General features: G+C 38.8%; 2 protein-coding genes across 2 annotated transcripts in view; one reads left to right on the top strand and one right to left on the bottom strand.

Moving 5' to 3' along the window:
- The window catches only part of LOC308386962 (lysophosphatidic acid receptor 6), a 222,117-nt gene that overhangs the window by 13,324 nt on the left and 188,797 nt on the right, over positions 1 to 19,996 (top strand). The gene's annotated exons all lie outside the window — the stretch shown is intronic.
- Positions 109 to 19,965, bottom strand: pld2 (phospholipase D2). The gene is made up of 25 exons (XM_080866082.1): positions 19,782 to 19,965; positions 16,252 to 16,412; positions 16,037 to 16,164; positions 15,196 to 15,210; positions 14,341 to 14,483; positions 14,102 to 14,195; positions 13,931 to 13,996; positions 13,017 to 13,075; positions 12,676 to 12,921; positions 12,428 to 12,571; positions 12,259 to 12,342; positions 12,034 to 12,112; positions 11,798 to 11,908; positions 11,504 to 11,680; positions 11,261 to 11,417; positions 11,017 to 11,135; positions 10,478 to 10,591; positions 7,427 to 7,531; positions 6,989 to 7,077; positions 5,977 to 6,090; positions 5,416 to 5,462; positions 5,101 to 5,235; positions 3,216 to 3,369; positions 2,871 to 2,988; positions 109 to 2,756 (listed from the first exon to the last, which is right to left on the bottom strand). Exons 2-25 carry the CDS (start codon positions 16,382 to 16,384, stop codon positions 2,532 to 2,534), a joined length of 2,856 nt encoding a protein of 951 aa, XP_080722208.1. The 5' UTR covers positions 16,385 to 16,412; positions 19,782 to 19,965; the 3' UTR covers positions 109 to 2,531.

Genomic DNA, 19,996 nt, shown 5'->3' with positions numbered 1-19,996 from the left:
ACAATTAACATTTCCCCTTTTCTGTTTCTCTTGCCATGTGATAGACACGTCTAGACAGTCATTTTAGTTGCGTTAAGATTTTATACAGAATAGAAATGCATGCTGATACACATTTGAAAGTTTTATTTTTTAAATATATTAAATCCAGTTTGAATGCAGTCTTTTCTTTTTAAAAAGAAAGCACTAATGTTTACAAAAGTAATACAAGAGAAGGCTGAAAAAAGTAAATTTTTCAAACAGAGTAGATATTCGGATATAAAAAACAAGTTCATGTTAAAAAAAAACAGAATAAAATACAAGTTGCTCATAATTGCACTAACAAGACTAAGAATATTGGTCATCGCTCTCTACCCCTGAGTGTTAGTAACCCTATACATTAGTAATTATAAGGTAATGACATTGATCTACAGAGACAAGGTTTCACACAGTGACTCTCAGGAATGAATACAAACACATTTCAATGAGTAAGAAATTCATAAAAGTGGTTTGGGAATGCTGATTATTGGTCTATTAAAAATAAAATTCATGAGAGAAACCGTATAAGGTCACTTTTCGGTATATTACAGGCATTTCTGCAGAACTTAAAAGGAACACCAGTTAAGACAACCACTTTGGGCTGCAAGAAAGAGGGTAGAAAATATATATATGGAAGGGCTTATAGTGTCTTTTAATATCTTACATAGGTAAGCATCCATATTTCTAAACACAGATGCTTTAACTGAACAACAATCCTGTGAGACACTTCATGTAGACTTGGTCGCATGGGGCACCTGTCCCATTCACAGACAGCTTTGCAATGGAACCGCCAAGGTAATGTTTTTCACTCATAGGTGTGTGTCAGAAGCTCATACAACAGTCTGGATTATTCACTTAACTGTGATTTACTGTCATTGCATTGTTCTGGGTCATCTTTTATCTGGTCTCTTTAAAAGAAACATGTGCAAAGGCTCAACCCCCTTCCAGAACACACACACACACACACAGTAGTCATAACACTAGCACAAGGCTAGGAATATAAAACAGAGTCCCATTTACAAGTTTTACAGACTGGCCTTTATCCTCTTCTGCTGTTTGTTGCTGTAAAAAACTTGTGATGAATGCATGTAATAAAACCTGGCCTAGTGCTTCAGATATTGAAAAATGAGTTACAGTTTTGCCCGAATGCACAATCTACAGTTGCAGAAAAATGTACATTCCCCCTCGCTTTGATTTTCCATCAACCCTTAGAATCCAATTCCTGTTTTTCTAAGGCACATACTGTACCTTACCCGCTGTATTATTACATGATATCTCAGTCAATGCAATGACACAAAAGAGGTAAAGGTTTCCTGTCTATTTTCACCAGCAATGCTACAAATGTATCCAGTAGAAGACATTTAAAGACTTCCCAACAGCAGTCACGGCTTGGTCACAGCTCAAGGGAATGACATTTCAAAAAAACAGCCCCGTGATGCCCCAAAATGGCAATCAGTGAGAACGTGAAAACGACATCACGTCACAACTCAAGTCAGCGTTATGGCTAAAAATAGTGGACCTAAACAAACGGCTATGTCTGTGAGCAAATGTAACATACGGTACACATGAAAGATGCTGGACCCAACATAAAAATAGCTGAGATATTCAGTGGTCTCAAGTGGGCAGTGGAATGTTCTGTTCTGGACTGTCGACAGTATGGTGGGAAAAATTCACTAAGGTGTCATGGAGACTTAAAAAAATGCAACAATTAGCAGGAAATCAACCTAACACCCTTTAATTATCTTGTTCTGCTTTTCTTTCCGCTCTCACAGTTTCCCCACCTGATCATATATCCAGAAATGGTCAGCAGCCCTAGCAGAATATTAGCTTCCTTTTTCCCAGTGCACCATCCTGATTTAGTAAGTTGTACCTCTTATCAGCACTCTCCCTATTCTGCCCTATCCAGTCTTTATTTCAGCTACAATCCAGTCATCTCTTTATATCCGTCACCATAACAACCACAAATGTTCTGACAGATTTTCTGGCACTGCAGTGAGAGGTGAAGCCTCAGAGGGAGAGAGTGAGAGAAAAGAGACAGAGAGAGAGAGTCACCCACCCACCCAAAAATTGTGCACCAATAAATGTACACTATGTTCCCAGATCATGTGAGATGCTTGATTTCTAATACAACCTTGCAATCCTCTCCTGACTCATACATTCATTTATCTGTGCTCTGCACCGCCGCCAGACATGCAGATCAGATCACACTGAAGCTATTATAAAGCAGACATCACAAACAAATTGGTCAGCACAACCTAATATAGACAGGACATTGTAAAATTTGCATGTCAGTAGCTAACATCAGTCACATTAGCCCATTGTCAATCAAAAAGACAAAGTAATCATAAGTGGATCATTAATAAATTTGATAAGGGTAACACCTCTCTCCGCCTCTCACCATTCAAGTGCTGGTGCTGTAACTCCTTCTGTTTACTGTGCTGACAACAGGAAAGATGGTTGCAGTACAGCAGCAGTTGCATTGTCATGTAGTGGTCTGAACATGGCTGAGCTGCTGCTTATGTCCACAGCCCTACAGGAGCCATGCCTTCTTTAGTGTTCCGTGGAGGCAGCAAGTTTTCCTTACACAGGAACTTTAAGGGGAAATGGACCAGCACTCCTCGGATGGCCTTTAGTTCCTCTTTGGCCTGCTCGGGGTCTGTGTCACAGAGGCGAGCCACATTTAAATAGTCCCTCAGGGCTTGCATGCTATGGACACTGTTGCAGGGCAGGCACTTGAACACCTGTGATACAGTAGGGCCACAGAGCCAAGAAGAACAAAGAGCGGTGAGAGAAGTGAAAATACATATTGATACAATTAGATATATATATAAAAAGGTTTTTGGGTCAATTCACACCTTGTCATAAATGTTAACATTCGTTTTAGCAGTGTCATTCCAAACCAAGAAGAAGAACTCATCACTGATTGGATCGTCAATATTTATACTGGGGTCTGAAGCAGCTCCAACAAGAACCCTGGTATAGCAAAGAAAAGGCCAAAAATATTCAAATAACAGAAAAAAATATGGTTAAGTAATGACAAAACTGCACAGGTTTCCCATGCAGGATCAAATATTTTTGCTTGTCTGTGTGTAAAAAGAAGCCCATATACTTAGAGGTCTCACTCTCACATTTGTATCTTGTAGCAAAACTACATTAGACTATAAGTTGCTAATAAGTCATCAAGAGGCTTTTGCCCTGACCTGAAGCACTCTTTGCGTAGAGCAAGTGTCAGTGGTCCTGCCTGGTATTCCTCCCCTCCCATGATGGATGGGACCCTCTCTTCATCTTCCACAAATACTGCCAACTCACTGTCTCGGGAGCCCAGCATGCTACGGTCATTAATGTTGGCTGATCCTGGAGCAAAAACGGACAGTACAAGCATTTACAGTGTGTCCATTCAGAAGCATGATTCATGTAAAAAAATAAATAAATTAATTAATAATAAAATATATATATATATATAAATATATATATATATATATATATATATATATATATATATATATATATATATATATATATATATATATATATATATATATATATATATGTATGTTTTAGCCTTATTTAAAATGAGTGCTGCTTTTTTTTTCTCTAGTTCTGCTTTATCTAATAGGTCCATGGACTGTTTAGAACATTTTGTTTATCTTTCTTCATGTATTAAGTGCAAAAGAAAAAAATACATAGAACCTATAGCCGACAACCTATAAGGTGTACAGAATATAGTGAGAAATCTCCAATGCATTCACGTCTATTTACTCTGGAGGAGGCTGTAAAATTTTGGAAATGGAGTTCAATATGTCAGCATGAGTCTCTAAAGCTCAAATCTGTCTAATGACAGAGATTCGGAGGTGATTTGTTGACAACATCCTGATTTTTTTTTTTTAAATTTTTTGCCGCTGTTAGCCTCTGTTAGTGAAACTTTCTTTGAAGTGGTTCTAACATTTTTGACCTCGGATATTTTCATACAGTGTGAAAATGTATTCAGACTCTTTATCAGAGTGATCTTTAGGACACTCTAGTCTAACATTAGCTAGCACAATGTTAGCATAACCAGCTGTTGTTGCCATTTAGTTGGCTAATTATCAGCTCTCCAGATATTGGAGGATCACATGTCTGATCTGCTGACAGTAAGTAACTGCAGCAGTATCGACATTAAATACGATTGTTTAAGTGTGTTTTTTTGTTAGAGCACTGACTTCAGTTCAGGAGATAAAACAAACGCATGACCCTTCATACCTTCTTGAGTCTAAAGGTGCAGACATAAATTACATTTGTCGCCACACCTATGAGTTCACTTCTCCTCCACCTTTGGCGTACTGTGTATGTAGCTGTCTCTACCCACATACATAAAACATGATTAAGCGGGACGGCGATGTTCATCTGAATCACTGTATTCAAGAGGGTGGGGTAACATGGTTAACTTCCATCGATTAGTGCCCGCTTCTATGTATTTTTAATGGATTACGTTTATGAGAATGCATCAGTTTGTTGGAAAACGTACTTACACACTAATCAATATTTCTAAGTATGTTGTTGAGTATAATATTCTGTTTTTCTGTTCAACAAACTCAAAAAACAACTTCACTGTACCTTTAAGAATTCAGATAAATCTTTTTAAAAGGTAATACAAAGCTAACTGTCATCAATAGCTAGTGGGTTCCAGAGCACGTTTAAGCAAATGCAATCCCTCTGTTCCTCCCACAAAGACTTGCATGTGAATCTGCATATTCATATGGAGTAAGCCTAAAATCTTAAAGAGTGTAAGGCTAAACAATGAAAGAAAGAAAGAAAAAAGAATTCAAAAGTCATTGCACTCATCCATTTTTTAAGTCGTTCTTTTTTCTTTATCTTTTTATATATAAATGACTGTATTCGTTCATATCCGTATTCTACAGTTATAGGTGCTACTAAACTACATATAAAATGTATCGATTCAGTTTTATTGTTACACTGAAAGCCAAAAACACACAAAAAAAAATCATATCAGCTGCAGGCAGCATTATGTCATCATCATTTTGTCATGAACCTCTGTGATGACTCAAGGTCAGAATTATAATCCTTGAATGCCCAGCGGTGACTCACCAATGATATAGCAGCGGTCATCAGCAATGAGGGTCTTGCTGTGAACATAGATGAGCTCTGTGACAGGTGACTCGGAGAGCTGGGCATGCGTCCTCAATCCGCACAGTGTGATGTACTCTGTCCACTGATCCTTCACTGCAGGCCAGAGCAGAATCACATTATTTACATGAGATGATGTGAAGTGAAGACCAGTAGAGTCAATTTAAAGGAACAACTCAAGGGGAAGGAAAGATGCATGTTAGCCAGGCAGCAAAGGCTGATGTCAGGCTGATTTCCGAGGTCTAACAAAGCAGGTAAGTGACAAAAAAAACTTACATTCGCTTAGTCTTGACAGGATGGAGAACTCCCCTCGGCACATGGTCCTAGGATGACAGAATAAAACCTTACATTAAGAAAGCCAGCCAGCATAAGGGGAAATAATTTAGGAATCTCACAAAAAAAAACCCAAAAATATCTAGAGCATATACAGAGAGTACACTTCTGGGCATAACATCAAAGGCAGATTTGGAAATGTGATGGATGATAGTGAAACCATAACATGGCCATGCTGCATTCTGGCAATAACAACATGCTGACAAAGCTGATTAAGCAACATCACTCAATGTAATATGTAATATGACTCGATATGCTCTATTCCAGTTGGACCAGTTGATTGATAGAAACCTTACATGCATGGTAGCTACCCCAACTTCCATTACCAGTTTTATTGACATGTCTTATGCATTTTCTATCAGTGACATTTCTGCTCAATCAGAAATATGTCTTTAAACCAGACGAAGCTGAGAAGTCTTATTTTTACTGTGGCTTTCATAAGTTGTAGTGCTTGCTGATGTGTGGGCTGAGTGCAGAGTGCTAATGGGCGGAAAAGGCTCTCACCTGTAAGTGAAGTGCAGAATAGCTTGAATGGCATTTCCACCTCCTGTACTGATGTCTCCTTCAAATCCAGGAAGCAGAGGCACCACCACATACACCCTGTACTTCTTCTTTTCTCTGAAAAAACACAACATCAACACTGTACATTGTACTCTGCAGATAAAAGATGAGGTCTAATGTATATTTCTATTTGGTTTTGTTATTTCTTTGAACTAAACATTTTGTTTCAAATGTGTACCCCCAGTTTACCAGCTCAGTGATATTTGCATTTGTTCTTACATGTCTTGTCTTAACTTCTTTCACAAACTGCTGTTTTAAAGCCACAGCTTTTCTAAACATTTCAATGCAACATGGAAAAAAAACACAAGATAAATCTGATGGCATGCAAGGACCTGAGCGAGTTTCTGCTGAATTACAAAGTATGGAGCTAAATCATGGTCAAAAGTTTTACTCATTTCAAAAAGGTGATTTGAAGTTGAAATTCTTTTTGATATAAAAATAATTTGAATAAATTATTTGTTTTCATGGAAATGACTTTTTTTTTTAAGTTTCATTTTTTTCAGCTTCAAATTTTATTTTCTGTTACAAATTAATTTGTTTTTTCAGTTTCGGGCCTTTTTCCCCCGCTTTTTTTCCATTTGTCAAACTTTTGACCCTGATTTTGTGTTGTGGGCATGTGTCAAGTGGGCGAGGCATGGGCAGGGCATACACTAATGATTGACAGCCGCTGTCACACATCGTCACAAGTTAAAAATGAGCATCTTAGCTGAAGATGGCCACTGCTCCTTCATGGGATGCTGCTGGCCAACAAGTAAGAAACACTTGTAACCGTTGTATGTGTGTCTGAGCTGATAGAATTCAGCTACTTCTGCTTCTTAAATTGCCCAGGGACTGCAGATGGAAATTAGCTAGTAGCTAAATCTGGTACAAAACATATTTAATGAATGCATTTTGTACACAGCCCTTCTGAAAGACAATAGACAAATATTAGAAAACCAACACACTCAAATCATACCTGTAGGCACGCAGAATTCGATTCACGATTGCATCACCAATGCCATTATGGACAGTCTTCTGGTCGGAACAGCTGATGAAGAACTGGTTCTAAGGGCAGAGGCAAGGCAGATGGTGGCTCAGTATGAGGTGAGGGCCAAAGCTAGCAGGTAGCTGGCAATGAAGGAAGTGGGCTTTGGATATACTCAGATTCAGGAAAAGTCATTACAGTAGGCATGCTGGTAAACAGATTTGTTTTTTCCAAATCAGAGCCTATTCTTGGGCAACATATTTGCGATTACGGTGACAATTTTGTCCCAATGGGAGCCCTGACTGTATCACTGCTGTCTAAACCATATTAAGGCACAGCGAGCCTTAATATGGTTTAGACAGGATGACACACTGCCTGCTTAAAGATGTACATTTATCTGTAAAGTGCTACAATGTTAATCTTAATTACCTCGATGTAGATGTAGTGTTCACTCTTGTTGATGGTGTCGATGTAGGCGTTATGGATTGAGCTCTCACAGGTTCCAGTTGACCAACGATCAGCAGAGCGCAGCACCTGAGAAAACCCCAAAAATTCAACTTAGCACTGGATATACTTATAAATCATGCATATATTTTATCTCTTTTCAATAGTGTCATTTTACTATTACTGTGGATATTCACCATTGCAATCACACTTACATATCATATTACCATGGACATGTAAATTCGCCCATTTCTATGAATTTTAATAGGATACTTAACAGAAGAAATGGAGCAGATGCACAAAAAGGGAGCGCACCTCTTAAAGTTTGAAGACAGATTGTGTAATCTGAGGCAATGAGCCTGAAACCTGAATAAAGCAGCTACAGAACCTGATAGGAAAGCTACAACATAATGGGGAGCAAGGGTTATGGTTACAGGCCACCATCCACAATAGAAGTATCTGTTACTGGACACTCACTGATTGAGCGGTTTTAACTGCAGCATGTAACACTGGCTAAAAATACTGATTAAATACAGTTCTAACATATTGTCATCTTGTTTTTGAATTATTCTAACAAAACAAGCATCTTCACAAAGTTGCTAACGCACCATCTTTAGCAATATATTATTATTTTATTATTCTGTTAAGGGGATATCTGCTAGTTGTGCTGCTTATGCTGGTGTCTCTCTGGACCATAGATCCTATGAAGCCTGTTGCAAATGAGATACTGCCACTTGTAATCCCACTCTGTCCTTGGCATTGCATTTGTTTTCTCTGGCTTTACTAAACAGGATAAATATGTTGGAAGTAGTTTTGTTCTACAGGCTTTACTTTTGTTCCACCATCTGCCATAGCACAAAAAAAAAAAAAAAAAAAACCCAGCAAATACTGAATAGCTGCATTTCCAACACTAGAACAGTGTCTCTTTGTTGTAGCACAGAAATACCCATCTGATTTCCTCTGTAAGATCTGACCTGGCAGCACAAAAGAATAAATTCATGTAAAAGTCAGTAGAGGTCTTTCATTCTTGGCTTGTTTACAGCAATTAAGGTCTTAAATAATTATTCAATAAGAATACAGTATACATATGACCAACAGCAACGTTTCATTAATGTGCACTCTACATGTTTTCAATTCTTCTTGCCGTCTTAACAGTGATGTTGAAAGCTCTCTTTACACCATGTCATTATAGCTTGGAGCTGTGTGACACAAAAAGTCTTTCATATGAGCACTGGCAGCTAGAGGCAAAGTCTTTGTGTTTTCCCGTATCCAAGGTTGACCTTCTGTGTAGGAGAACCCAGTTTCTATCAAGCTCTAGTGTGAAGCCTACAGTCCTGTGCAAATGAAAGTACAGACTCTTTTAGTTCTAAGGTTTTACATATCAGACAGAATAAAAAAAATTATCTGGTTCAAGCTAGCCTGCCCAAATAATCACCGCACCACCACCATGCATGACAGTGAGGTGTGACAGTATGAGGTGTGTGGTCTGATCTGCCGTGTCTGGTTTATGCTAAATCTGTAGAGTCTGCACACTCGGACACTGGAGGGAATTTGCTGGGACATCCACTCCTGGGAAGATTGGGGGCTATCTTTAATATTTTCCACTTGTGAATAATCTTTGTCACTGTACAAACATGGACTTCAGATTGTAAGGAAATGACCTTAAAAACCTTCCCAGATTGATAGGCAGCAACAACTTGCTTCTCTACTGGAGGTGCTCACACTTACTGATGATTAGTTAATGAAGTGCACTTGATTAGCAGCACCTGGCTGCTACTTACCCTCGTAATTCCTATGGAAGCAGTAAGATTGTACTAAGTTTTTCACACACTGCTTTTCATTTTGGCTTCATTTTTGTTCACTAAATAATGACAGGGTAATAAGTCATGTTTTGAAGTTCATCTGAGATTGCATTTAAATAACTGTGCAATGATGAGGTTTCTCTTGTTACATAAAACATTAGAAATGAAAGGGGTTACACTTTCTTTTGCACATGACTGAACTGCTGAAACAGAACTGTGGAAAGTTTTACAACCAGCTACAGTTCTGCAGCAAATATGTAAGCAGTGATGAATAAAACTATTATATAATAATATAATAATAAATACTTATATAATGTATCTAGCATGCTAATGTCACATCATATGCACGAAGGCTCACATCTTAACCTGTCAGTGTTTTGACGACAATGTATGAAAGGGCTAAAAAGGTGCTCTTTGGACTGCAGGAAAGATCTGAAAAACCTATGTAAACATAAGCAGAGTCATTAAAGAAGGATTTTAACACTGCCCGTGTAAACAACACATTCCTCTCAAATGGAAAAGTCTAGGCTTTATTAAGTGATTATAATCAATTAAATTTGGATTACAACAAAGTTAAAGGACCACAACAACCAAAGTGGTTCCAGTATGTTTTCCTGCGTGCTATCCTTGGCAATAGATGAGAATATGCTGGGCACTAATGATTGATTGATTTGTTCATGCTTTAGGAAACTATACTCAGCAGCTGTGGGAGGCACAGTGAAAGAGTTAGAGCCACTAACCTGTTTAAGATTACTTGCTCCTTGTATAATTGACAGCATATAAAGAAAATGGTCATGTTGACCAAAATGATATGTTGTTTTACTTTAAAGCCCACAAAATTCACAATTTAATTTGCATAATATGAATTTGCACATCTGTGCTGTTGTCAGCAACCTGGAACACACAACAAGCAAACAGCTCCAGATACAGAGTCCACCAGCATGTTGCTGTTGTTGTGGCTCTGCAAATTACCAGCTGGCTAACGCATCACATTAGCGTTACTACTGGTGATTTAAGCAAATTGGAAAAAAATATAGTTCTCAGAGGGCCATGGAAGTGGGTAGTTACCCACAGGGAATTCCTGGAACTGTTTAATCTTAAAGCACCTAAAACATACCCTGACCACAGTAGCACATATGTGGGCCTATCTGTGAGCAAAAAGACTAGAACTTTAAAAATTTTATATTTACACAGATGTTGACGTCATCTTGAGTCTGTGTGTGAATATACATACCTGCACTTTGGCTTTCTTGGACCCAGGCACAGTGAATGGCAGAGAGTCAGCAGTGGAATGAGACTTGGGGAGTAGGTAAGGGTAGAAGTCGTCTTTGTACTTGATTTTGAAGATCTGAAGAGGACAGAAAAAATGAATCAATTTCAGTTTTGTCACTTTCCTGTTACTCATGTTTCCAAAGCATTGCTTAAAGGTTTTTAAGCAATACTTCTAATGGAAACATGAGGGTTGGGGATGTTTTTGTTTTTTTTAGGACTTACTGTATGAGTCATATTACCACACAGGATACAAGGTCCAAGTCAGTAATACAGGAGTCTGATTATTTTAAGCTCTGTTTTAGTAAAGATCACCTATTTTCAATCCAATGTTTCAGTTTCACAACTTTGGATATTTATAGTATAAATGTTAAACCAACCTGTAGCTTGTACACCTATAGACTCATTTGTAAAGCAAAAGTGATGTTTACAATATACATATAGATATTTAAAGATCAATGTTAAAACTATTGCTGTTTAACACAGCTTTCTTTTGTGTCTGACCTTGGTAAAATTCCAGCGCTGGATGAAGTGGCGGGCTACATCCCTGGCAGCTTTGCCATGAAAAGCTGCAGACAGGTCACGCCACGGCATGCGAGGAACTGTAGTACGATCAATGTTATCTGACAAGATAAAAGAGGGGGGAAAGGAAGCAAAAAAAACCCAAAACAAGTCTTTCATCTCTCTGTTCAGGCATTGTCAGTGTATGTGTGTGCATGAGCTGCTGAAAGAAATTTAGATAGAGTACCTTCAAATGGTCTATCCAGCTGGACCCAGTCTCTCTTGATAAAGTTATTGTAATCTTTGCCAAGCCACAGTTTAGTGTTACCAGTCAAATCATGTGGGTCCTGCTCTCCTTGCTTATCTGGCTCAGATGTTTTAGAGCCACCAGCCATACCATTGCCCTGGATAACAGAGTCATCCATTACAGTCTGTACGGTTCACAGTACATTCTTACATCTACATCGTTCCTCGTTTCGCCTTCAGTTACCCCGTCGGTCGTCTCTGTCAAACCAAGGTCAGTTAGGTGATGCTGGCTGTCATCCCATCTCCCAAAAGCCAGGTCAAGCCCCCCTACAAAGGCTACTGTTTGGTCAATGGCCACCATCTTCTCATGGTGAGCCCACAGAAACACCACAGAAGACACGTGGTCAGGATGCCGCATCACCTGACGGATCAGTGGGTAAAACTGGTGTTAAAATGTGCATTCAGGGCTCTTTTGACAGTTATTTGTGTCCCTCCTCTCCTACTACTCTACAAGACATTGTGCAGAGAAGTGAAAGACCTTGATGTTTGGGTGCATATTCATTAGAGTCCTCTTGCTGTGCTCACTATTGATGCCAAGTGCCATCTCTACCTCTTTGTACAGCAGTACACACACTTTGACTCCCATTTCCTGCAGAAACAGGTTCATTTAAAGTAATGTTATTTAAAAAAAACTCTACAAATTATATACATTTTGAAAAAGAAGAAGAAAAAAAAACAAGATGGCAACAAAAACAAGACAGAGAGACTCCCTACTGCTTTGCGTTTGAGGATCTCATCGAGCCGCCAGTAGTAGTTAGTTGCTGGTCTCTTTAGGAAGACTTCAGGACTGAGCCTGTGAAAAAAGCCCAAAAAAAAAAAAAAAAAAAAAAACCGCGCACACACACACACAGAATACGTTTCCAGGTTTAACTAAAATATTGAAAAATTATAGTTACATAAAGATTTTGATCAGCAAATCCAGACATTTTTGACACCTACCACCAATCTGTGATGAAAATCTCCTCCTTGGCTTGTTCGAGAGCATCAGCCAGGTCAGCGAAGTAACCACTTCCATTCACATACCTTCAAATAATGAAAGGTAAATTGAGGACAAATCCTAAAAGATTATTGGAATTATTACAAATATGAGCCAGACTACATAACTGACCATTTAGTGAGCGTGTTCTCCCGCGGTGGAGCGAATCCTTCGAAGCGTTGCGTTTTGAGAAAGTCACATGTTTCTGCCAGATGCTTGATTTCAGAATTCCACCATTGACTTTGCCTATAGCCGTTGCACTTGATAATCAAATTCCTGATTAAAAGGATTAAAAGCACAAAGGCAATACGTGCATCACAAACACAGCAAAAACACGCAAAACTCAGTACATATAATACACAAAGACAAAGCTGACCTACCGATTAAAGTTCTCAAAGCACACTCCATATTTGGTGCCTGTGTCAGCACGACCCACTTTTGTTTTGAACTCTGGATCAAACAGCAGCACAAAGTCGATGCTGCCACTATCTCGTTTCATGTACAACAGGAAAGAGTCTTTCACCACCAGCCAGCGGCGTGACCAGCGGAAGCAGATCTGATGATGGCCTATACAGTTCAGGCCTAGGATTCGGTGACCCCCTGACCTCTTCAAGATATATCCCTCCCTGAGTCAAGATCAGACATATTATGCAATGAACACCTGCCATACCCTTATTCACTCCCAACCCACTAAAATACATGAGCTCAGTGTTTTGCTTACAAGCCCTTGGGTCCAAGATCAGAGACAAAGGAGAGGGGACTGATGGAGAGGAACTCCAGCTGCAAAACAAAATATAACTCAAAATGCAGTCATTTTACTTGAGATTTACTTTGTATGTCGAGATGGTACAATGAAAAGTCTTGAGCCACTTCCCTTTTCTTTGTATTTTGCTAGAAACATTAGAAATAGGTGCAACAATTTATTTAAAAATGTCCAAACATACATGGGAGTACAGTATAAAAATCAAGAAAATCAGGTACTGTACAATTCTAACAAGCTTCAAAGTCAATATTTGGTCATATTTTGTCCAACTCATGACTGAGAGTGTTCCACTGTGGGTTTTTCTATCCACGTATCCTTTGCTGCATTGGCATAAACCTGTTGCCAATTAGAGGCTTTCTAGATGGGTATTGTATGGTGAATCAAAATGTGAAAGAATTTTTCTGTGTTCGTGCCAAGTTTTAGACTAATAGCTTTGTGGGAATCATTTTGTTGTTGCAAAAACATCATTTCATTCTTGTAAGACTATGTTATCTTTTGCATTTTTGGTAGATTCATTTTATGAAAGTGGGTTAAATTATGTGTTTTTATGACAGGCTGCCTGACACAATTTAAAACCGATTCTTTGTTAAGTTGTCTGTTAAGTGTAGACAACACTGGTTCATTCCTTGGGTTAGGTGCATCTTTTGTACTTGAATGATGTACTTGAATGATGAATAGGTATGCGTTAAGTGTCTTAACAAACAAAAAGACATTTCTCTAAAAATAGTCAGGTACTAGGACTGAAAATGTATGAAAAATCAGCCATTTTTAAAGAATATCTTGAAAAGGTCTGGGTCCTTGGAAGCAAAATATACAGAGGGCTGATTTAAAACTTTTGCAATGTAGTGTATATATTATTCACCCATGCTTACCATGCTGCTATCATTTTTACAGAATGTGTTCTCCAGTAGACAATTCAGGTACTCCTCAAGGTATTTCTGCATTAGAAGAGCACATATTTACAATTTACTTACCAGCTGCTACTTGTAAAATTATGTGATGCTTCAAAATATGTTCAGTGTGTGGAAGACTGATTTATATACCACTTTGCTGGAGGTTCTTCTGGCCCACTCAGTCCCATGTAGGCTGGGCATTTCCTCCGACATATTTCTCAGCTGCTGCCTCTCCTTTGCAAATCTTTGAGGAAAATTTGAATATTCAAAAACATTCTGCGCTTGAGAGAACTGCCATAAAAAAAGCTCAAAACAAACAATTACTCAGATTTCAACTGCATTAAGAGAGAAAGGACAAGTTGCACAGTTAAATCGATCAGCACACCAACCTTCCAATAGGCAGTAAATGAAGCATCATCTTGTGCTTGTAAAGGTCGCGATGCACCTCCTGAAAGTTCTTGTACTTCCTCTTTATAGTCCAGTGGAACTGGCCATGTGTTAGATGCAATGTATACAGGGTCCCAATACTAACCTGGAGGGACATCATTGATATCATACAAAAACACAAGTGTGGTGGTGAAAAAGGGGAACCACCAAATGGCAAAAATTTGAGTGATTTGAATGGAATAGAATTTTTCTTATTAGCTCTTGTTTTCATAGCAACTGGACTGTGTTTTGCCAGCCACAGCTTTAACGTAGTTCCCAGTAAGAAAGAAAGCCACAATTTGAATAGACAGATGAATTTATATCTAAATCACTTACTTGGAAGATAAGAGTTAAGACACCCAAAGTCCTTTTTTAATTGCCATTTTGTAAGTGCTGCAGATCAAAGATGAACCAGGAAGTAGCGTAAATGTTTTTTTTGTTTCATATCCTCCTGAGAACCTATGTCCTCATATGGAGAAATTACATTTAGGCTTTTACGCACGTTCTACTTCATTCTACTCAATAAAGTGTTTTACACTTTGTAAAAATAAAAAAGAATGACCCCAAAAAGTTGATTCTGTTCATCTGGACAGTGAAGAAGTCACTTTCTCCCACTGAAAATACTTTACTGTGTTGTAAAATAAACCCACTGTTTCCACATGCAGACAGTTTTTATAATCAGCTAATCCCAAATAGCTAAGATTAAAAATGCATTAAAAAAAAGTTTGGGTTTCCGGAGGATATAAGCAAATCAGGCAAGACATTTAGCATGTGGATTGGATTAAAACACGTAGAAACAAGTTTCTAATTCTACTTACATTCACCGTTCTGGACTGTGGGAGAAAGAAAATCAGAGAATGTGGATACCAGAATATGGAAAGTATATGCAAACTGACTGAGCCATCCAACTAAAACTCAGGAGTTAACTTACAAATAAAGTGACATGAAGATCAGTACTTGTTAAGATACCCATGAACTTCTGCTTTTTAATATAAATGACTATGTAGAAATAAATGTGACTGACTGTTTCATGGTCATATGGTTGGTTTCAGATCACTTAAATATTATCTTTAGGACTCATTCAACAACAGTCATAATAAAATTCACCACAAATGAAATTCTGCTGTTAATCATTTTGAATGCGAAAGAAATTTGATTTAAATGACTTTGAACGTGGCATGGTTGTTGTCTCTGGTGCCTTGCATCCATGGTTCAGGCTGCTGGTGGTAGTGGTGTAATGGAATGGGGGGGTATTTTCTTGTCACACTTTGAGCCCCGTACTACCAAGTGAGCATCATTTAAGCACCACTGAGCATTGCTGCTGGCCATGTTGATCCCTTTATGGCCAAAGTGACAGCACACTGTAAAACCCTGAAACAGCCTGCTCAGTAGCAATAAAGTTTTCTTTTGTAATTTTATCGCTCCTTTCGCTTCACTATGACTTAACGTCATGGCAAAGTAGTCAAATTTATCCCTGGCATGTCCTGAGTCAAAATCGAAAATGGGATTGTCTGTTGTTACACAGTTGTAAAGAGTTACTTATTAAGCATAAGTGTGTGTGTTTTCACTTTGGGCCCATCAAGAGCTTTCTATAAAGATTCATTAGTATCCCAAAAAGAAAAAAATGTAAAGGGTATTTTTGTAAGTTTATGGAGGTACCCTTGAGCGTGTAGTGTGCTTCTCTGTGTTGTCCAGTCTGCATTTAACAGGAACATCAGGGATGAAATAAGGTATACCCTTATCTTCTATTTCGGAAAGACGATGCACCACGATGAAAGGACGTCCTTCTGCGATTTGAAAAATTGAAGCAATCAAGAAAAATGGTTTTCTGGGAGCTTCTATCTTAAACTAAATTCATTTTCGTCGTTTCTCACCACTGCGCGACATGAGGCCATCTAGCTCGTCTTTAGTCAAATCGTGGCAGTCGTGTGAGAAGCGTCGTCTATTAAGGCTTTGGGCAGCTGCGCTCTCTGCCAACGGCTCGATCACGTCCTCTGGACTGGCCATAGCTCTGTTGCACAAATGATCAAATGCCCTGGTGAGAAGACAAAAGAAAACAGTCCAGAGATCAAAGACATGTGAAACTGTGGCCTTTCTCGTGATATAGATCATAGCAAAATCGGATTTTAAAGCAAGAGTATCTGACTTCAGATTTTCTGTAGGAAAAGTAGTAATAAAGGCAATAATACAGACCTGTAACCACAAACATGTCAGCTTTAAAACAGACAGAGAGATGCAGTTTAAGTGTTTGATGCTTAGCAAAATCCGTCAGTGTGATCATGACCTTGAAGTGAATCTAATGCTCAATAATGATGACATATCATGATTGCTCAACAGGGGGAATTCAAGGACAACCACCATTATCACTTCTGTAAAAACAGACTGCTTTAGATATCACTTGCATGAAAATAGAAAGTAAACTGGAAATGTTTGTCAGCAGCGACCTGCTAGGCAAGTCGTTTATGTCAAAACATATGAGAAGTTTAGGACAAGGTTACTGGTGAAAAAAAAAGGGTGTGTGAAACCCTTTGTGTTGCATGTTGGTAAATGTAGAATAGCTGAATGTTTCCTGGAAAACGAGGCTTAAGAAAAAAGAGGGAGGGAGCCTGTCTCTGTTAAGGAGAGAGAGTTTGAAACAAGGGTAAGAAAGAAAGAAGCATAATCTGCGTCTGCATTCTTTTTATCAGAAACGTGACTTTCCACTTCCACTACAAGCTACACAGGATCATGTGTAGCAAAAACAGGTTCAGGAAGAATAATAATTGAAGATCCCGTCACAATTACTGTGTCGGGCGTAAACTAGCATCTACTAATAAGGAGACTAAGAGTGAAAACAAAAGGAAATGTGACAGATGAGCTTAATAATCAGCACTTTGTGGCCAAGATTTCTTTCCACTTTTTGCTCATGTAATGAATCAAAAGCACTGCTGTTGAAGAGATCTGCACATTTGCACAGTGTATTCATCCCAAATGTGTCATCTGTACAGCCAGGTTTTTTTAAATATAGATCACCACTGCGTATATGTTGTATTCGTATAAGCTTTTTTGTCTTGACAACAATCTGGTTTAGATATTAATCCCATTAGGATGGATCTTCCCCACCTTTGCTTCCCAAGAAATCACAAGTGACATTTTAATTGCTGTGGAAAAAAATCTCCACACTAAGGCCATACTCAATTTCGGCTATTTCAATTTATACTTTTGACTTTTTTTTGTTATTTCCACTTATGGAGCTGGATCTTTTTAAGACACTCACATGTGAGATCTTTGGTGTTTCCACACACTTTTAGGTGTTATACTTTCGTATGAAAGACTTGCTCACACTTGTCCCTAAGCAAGCAAGACGCACAATACAGAGGTAAACATGATAAAAACTAAACCAAAACAGATATTTCTCATTAAGTACCAAACCCAACTAGCTGCTGTTATCTGTTTACATTTTGAAGGACTAAAGTGTTAAGTGTTGACTTAACGTGATTTCCCTGCATTTTGCATGTCTGAGTCAAACTTTACCTACACTGTTTGCTCAGGTTACTTTCACGGTAAATACTACACTATACCCACACTGTGTTTTATAAAACATGAGACTAATCAAATTGGAATGCTGTGACTGGCTGAGAAGTAAGCTATTAGCAAGAGTCCAATGATCGCAATCCTTTAAACACACACGCTATGTGTCAAGAACAATGTGGCTTTGTTTGTGTGTATGTGTGGGGTGCAATGGATGACTTTTATCTCTCAGCAGTACCGACTCTGGAGCAATTACAAATACTATCAAACACACTGATAGCAGTGCTGTGTTGAATTCAAAACATATTTTGTGTTTGTTTGGATAATGAAAAGGCAGGAGGTGAGTTCAAATCCACCATCTAGTTGGAGCCTTTCTGTGTGGAGTTTGTATGTTCTCCATGGGTACTCCAGCTTCATCGCGCAGCCCAAAGGCATGCAGTCACTGCGGTTATGTGTGAATTTCTCTATGAATGGCTGTCTGTCTCTCTGTGTCGGCCCTGTGACAGACTGACTACCTGCACCCTGCCTTTTGCCCTGTGACAGCTGAAATAGGCTCCAGCTTCCAGAAATTGAATGGATAAGTGGAAGAAAATCTATGGATAAAGGGATAAATAAGGAGATTCCTGACTTTGCTGACTCCCAGTGGTTATCTCAAACAATGACACCTGGCAAGGGAAGGGAAATGTTAGGAGACGATCAGCAAAACAATCACACTTCACATAGCAGCTTAATTCCATGCAGTTTTCACTGATGGCCTCAACTAGATAAGGATGGCACACCCTGCAATGATGATGTACAATCTGACATCACAGCTGGGTGCGTGTACAGGTGCAGCAGTGTACCTCTGACAATCCTTCACCTGCAACCTTCCCCCTCCGTTTTTTAAGCTGTTTGCATACCCATCATATTTTCTTTTTCTTTTAAACATCATTCATCAGCTCTTCAGCCTGAACATCAGCTGACCTATTTAAAAAATGGTCTTCCCTTGATTAAGGGGAAGTTGTGCTTTGCATACGTGATTTTTAAAATGAATTTGTATGGGAAATCTACGGACCGACTCTAATACTTGAAATGTGCAATTCACTTGTATTTTTATTTTTATTCCTATTTATCCCCTTCGTATATTTTATTTATATTGTCTCTGTATTTATATATATATGTGTGTGTGTATAACTCTGTAACTTCTGTCGGTGCTGTGCTTTTTTGGAAATCGAATTTCCCAGAGGAACCCACCCGAGGGATTAATAAAGTTCTATCTTATCTTATCTTATCTTATCTTAAAACGTGCAACCAAGTGACAGAAGACAATTGTTAGTCATCAACTTGATGACTGAAACAACAGCGCTGAGTCAACACTTGCTTACCATCAGCATTTTCCCCCAAAACTGTGCTGTGGCTAAGAATAGTCCGCCTGATCACGTTTTTAAAGCGTTAGGGCAAAAAGTCAGTGTTTAAAAAAACGTCTTAAAGAAAGACAAAGAGAGAAATAAAACAAACATCTGATGGAGTTTTCTTAAGCACACACCCTAATCTACACTAACGAAAATCACTTTTTAATTTTTTCGCCAAAGACAAAGCATCTATAAGCAGCAAAGTCTACTTAAGACTCCAGGCTGGAAAAGCTGAAGGCTAAGTTTTGGCGTCTCCACCCTTTCCCTGTTTCCCTACTACAGCCACAATCCACAAAGAGACTCGGTGTAGTTTTAAAAAAAAAACTTCCCATATAAAGACATCTGTTGGAAACAAAACATAGATTTAAGCGCGGCACTAATAGGATCGCCGTATTCCTTATCTCTACCTGCGAGTTTGCAGCTGGACAATCCACACTCGTCAGTACTGCGACAACACAGCGGGTGGAAACAGAAGTCCGACATAGGCCTGAAAAAATACTTACTGTCAGCTAAGTTCGAGCCACGGATCGGCTCACGGCGGCTCCACACTCAGGGCGAAGAGCTTAAAGAGTCATTCAAAGTAACAAAAATGTTTCATTGTAGCCCAACCGGAGTATCAGAGAAGAGTTCATCAGTGTTAACCGTGGGTGATGCACGCTTTAGTCCCACCCACATTATTACTGGCTGTCCGATGGGACAGCGTGAGGGAAAAGATAAC

The sequence above is a fragment of the Rhamphochromis sp. 'chilingali' genome (assembly GCF_963969265.1).
Source record: "Rhamphochromis sp. 'chilingali' genome assembly, chromosome: 19".
NCBI lineage: Eukaryota > Metazoa > Chordata > Actinopteri > Cichliformes > Cichlidae > Rhamphochromis > Rhamphochromis sp. 'chilingali'.
The sequence above is the reverse complement of the archived record's forward strand: the minus strand, read 5'-3'. Positions and strand labels throughout refer to the sequence as shown.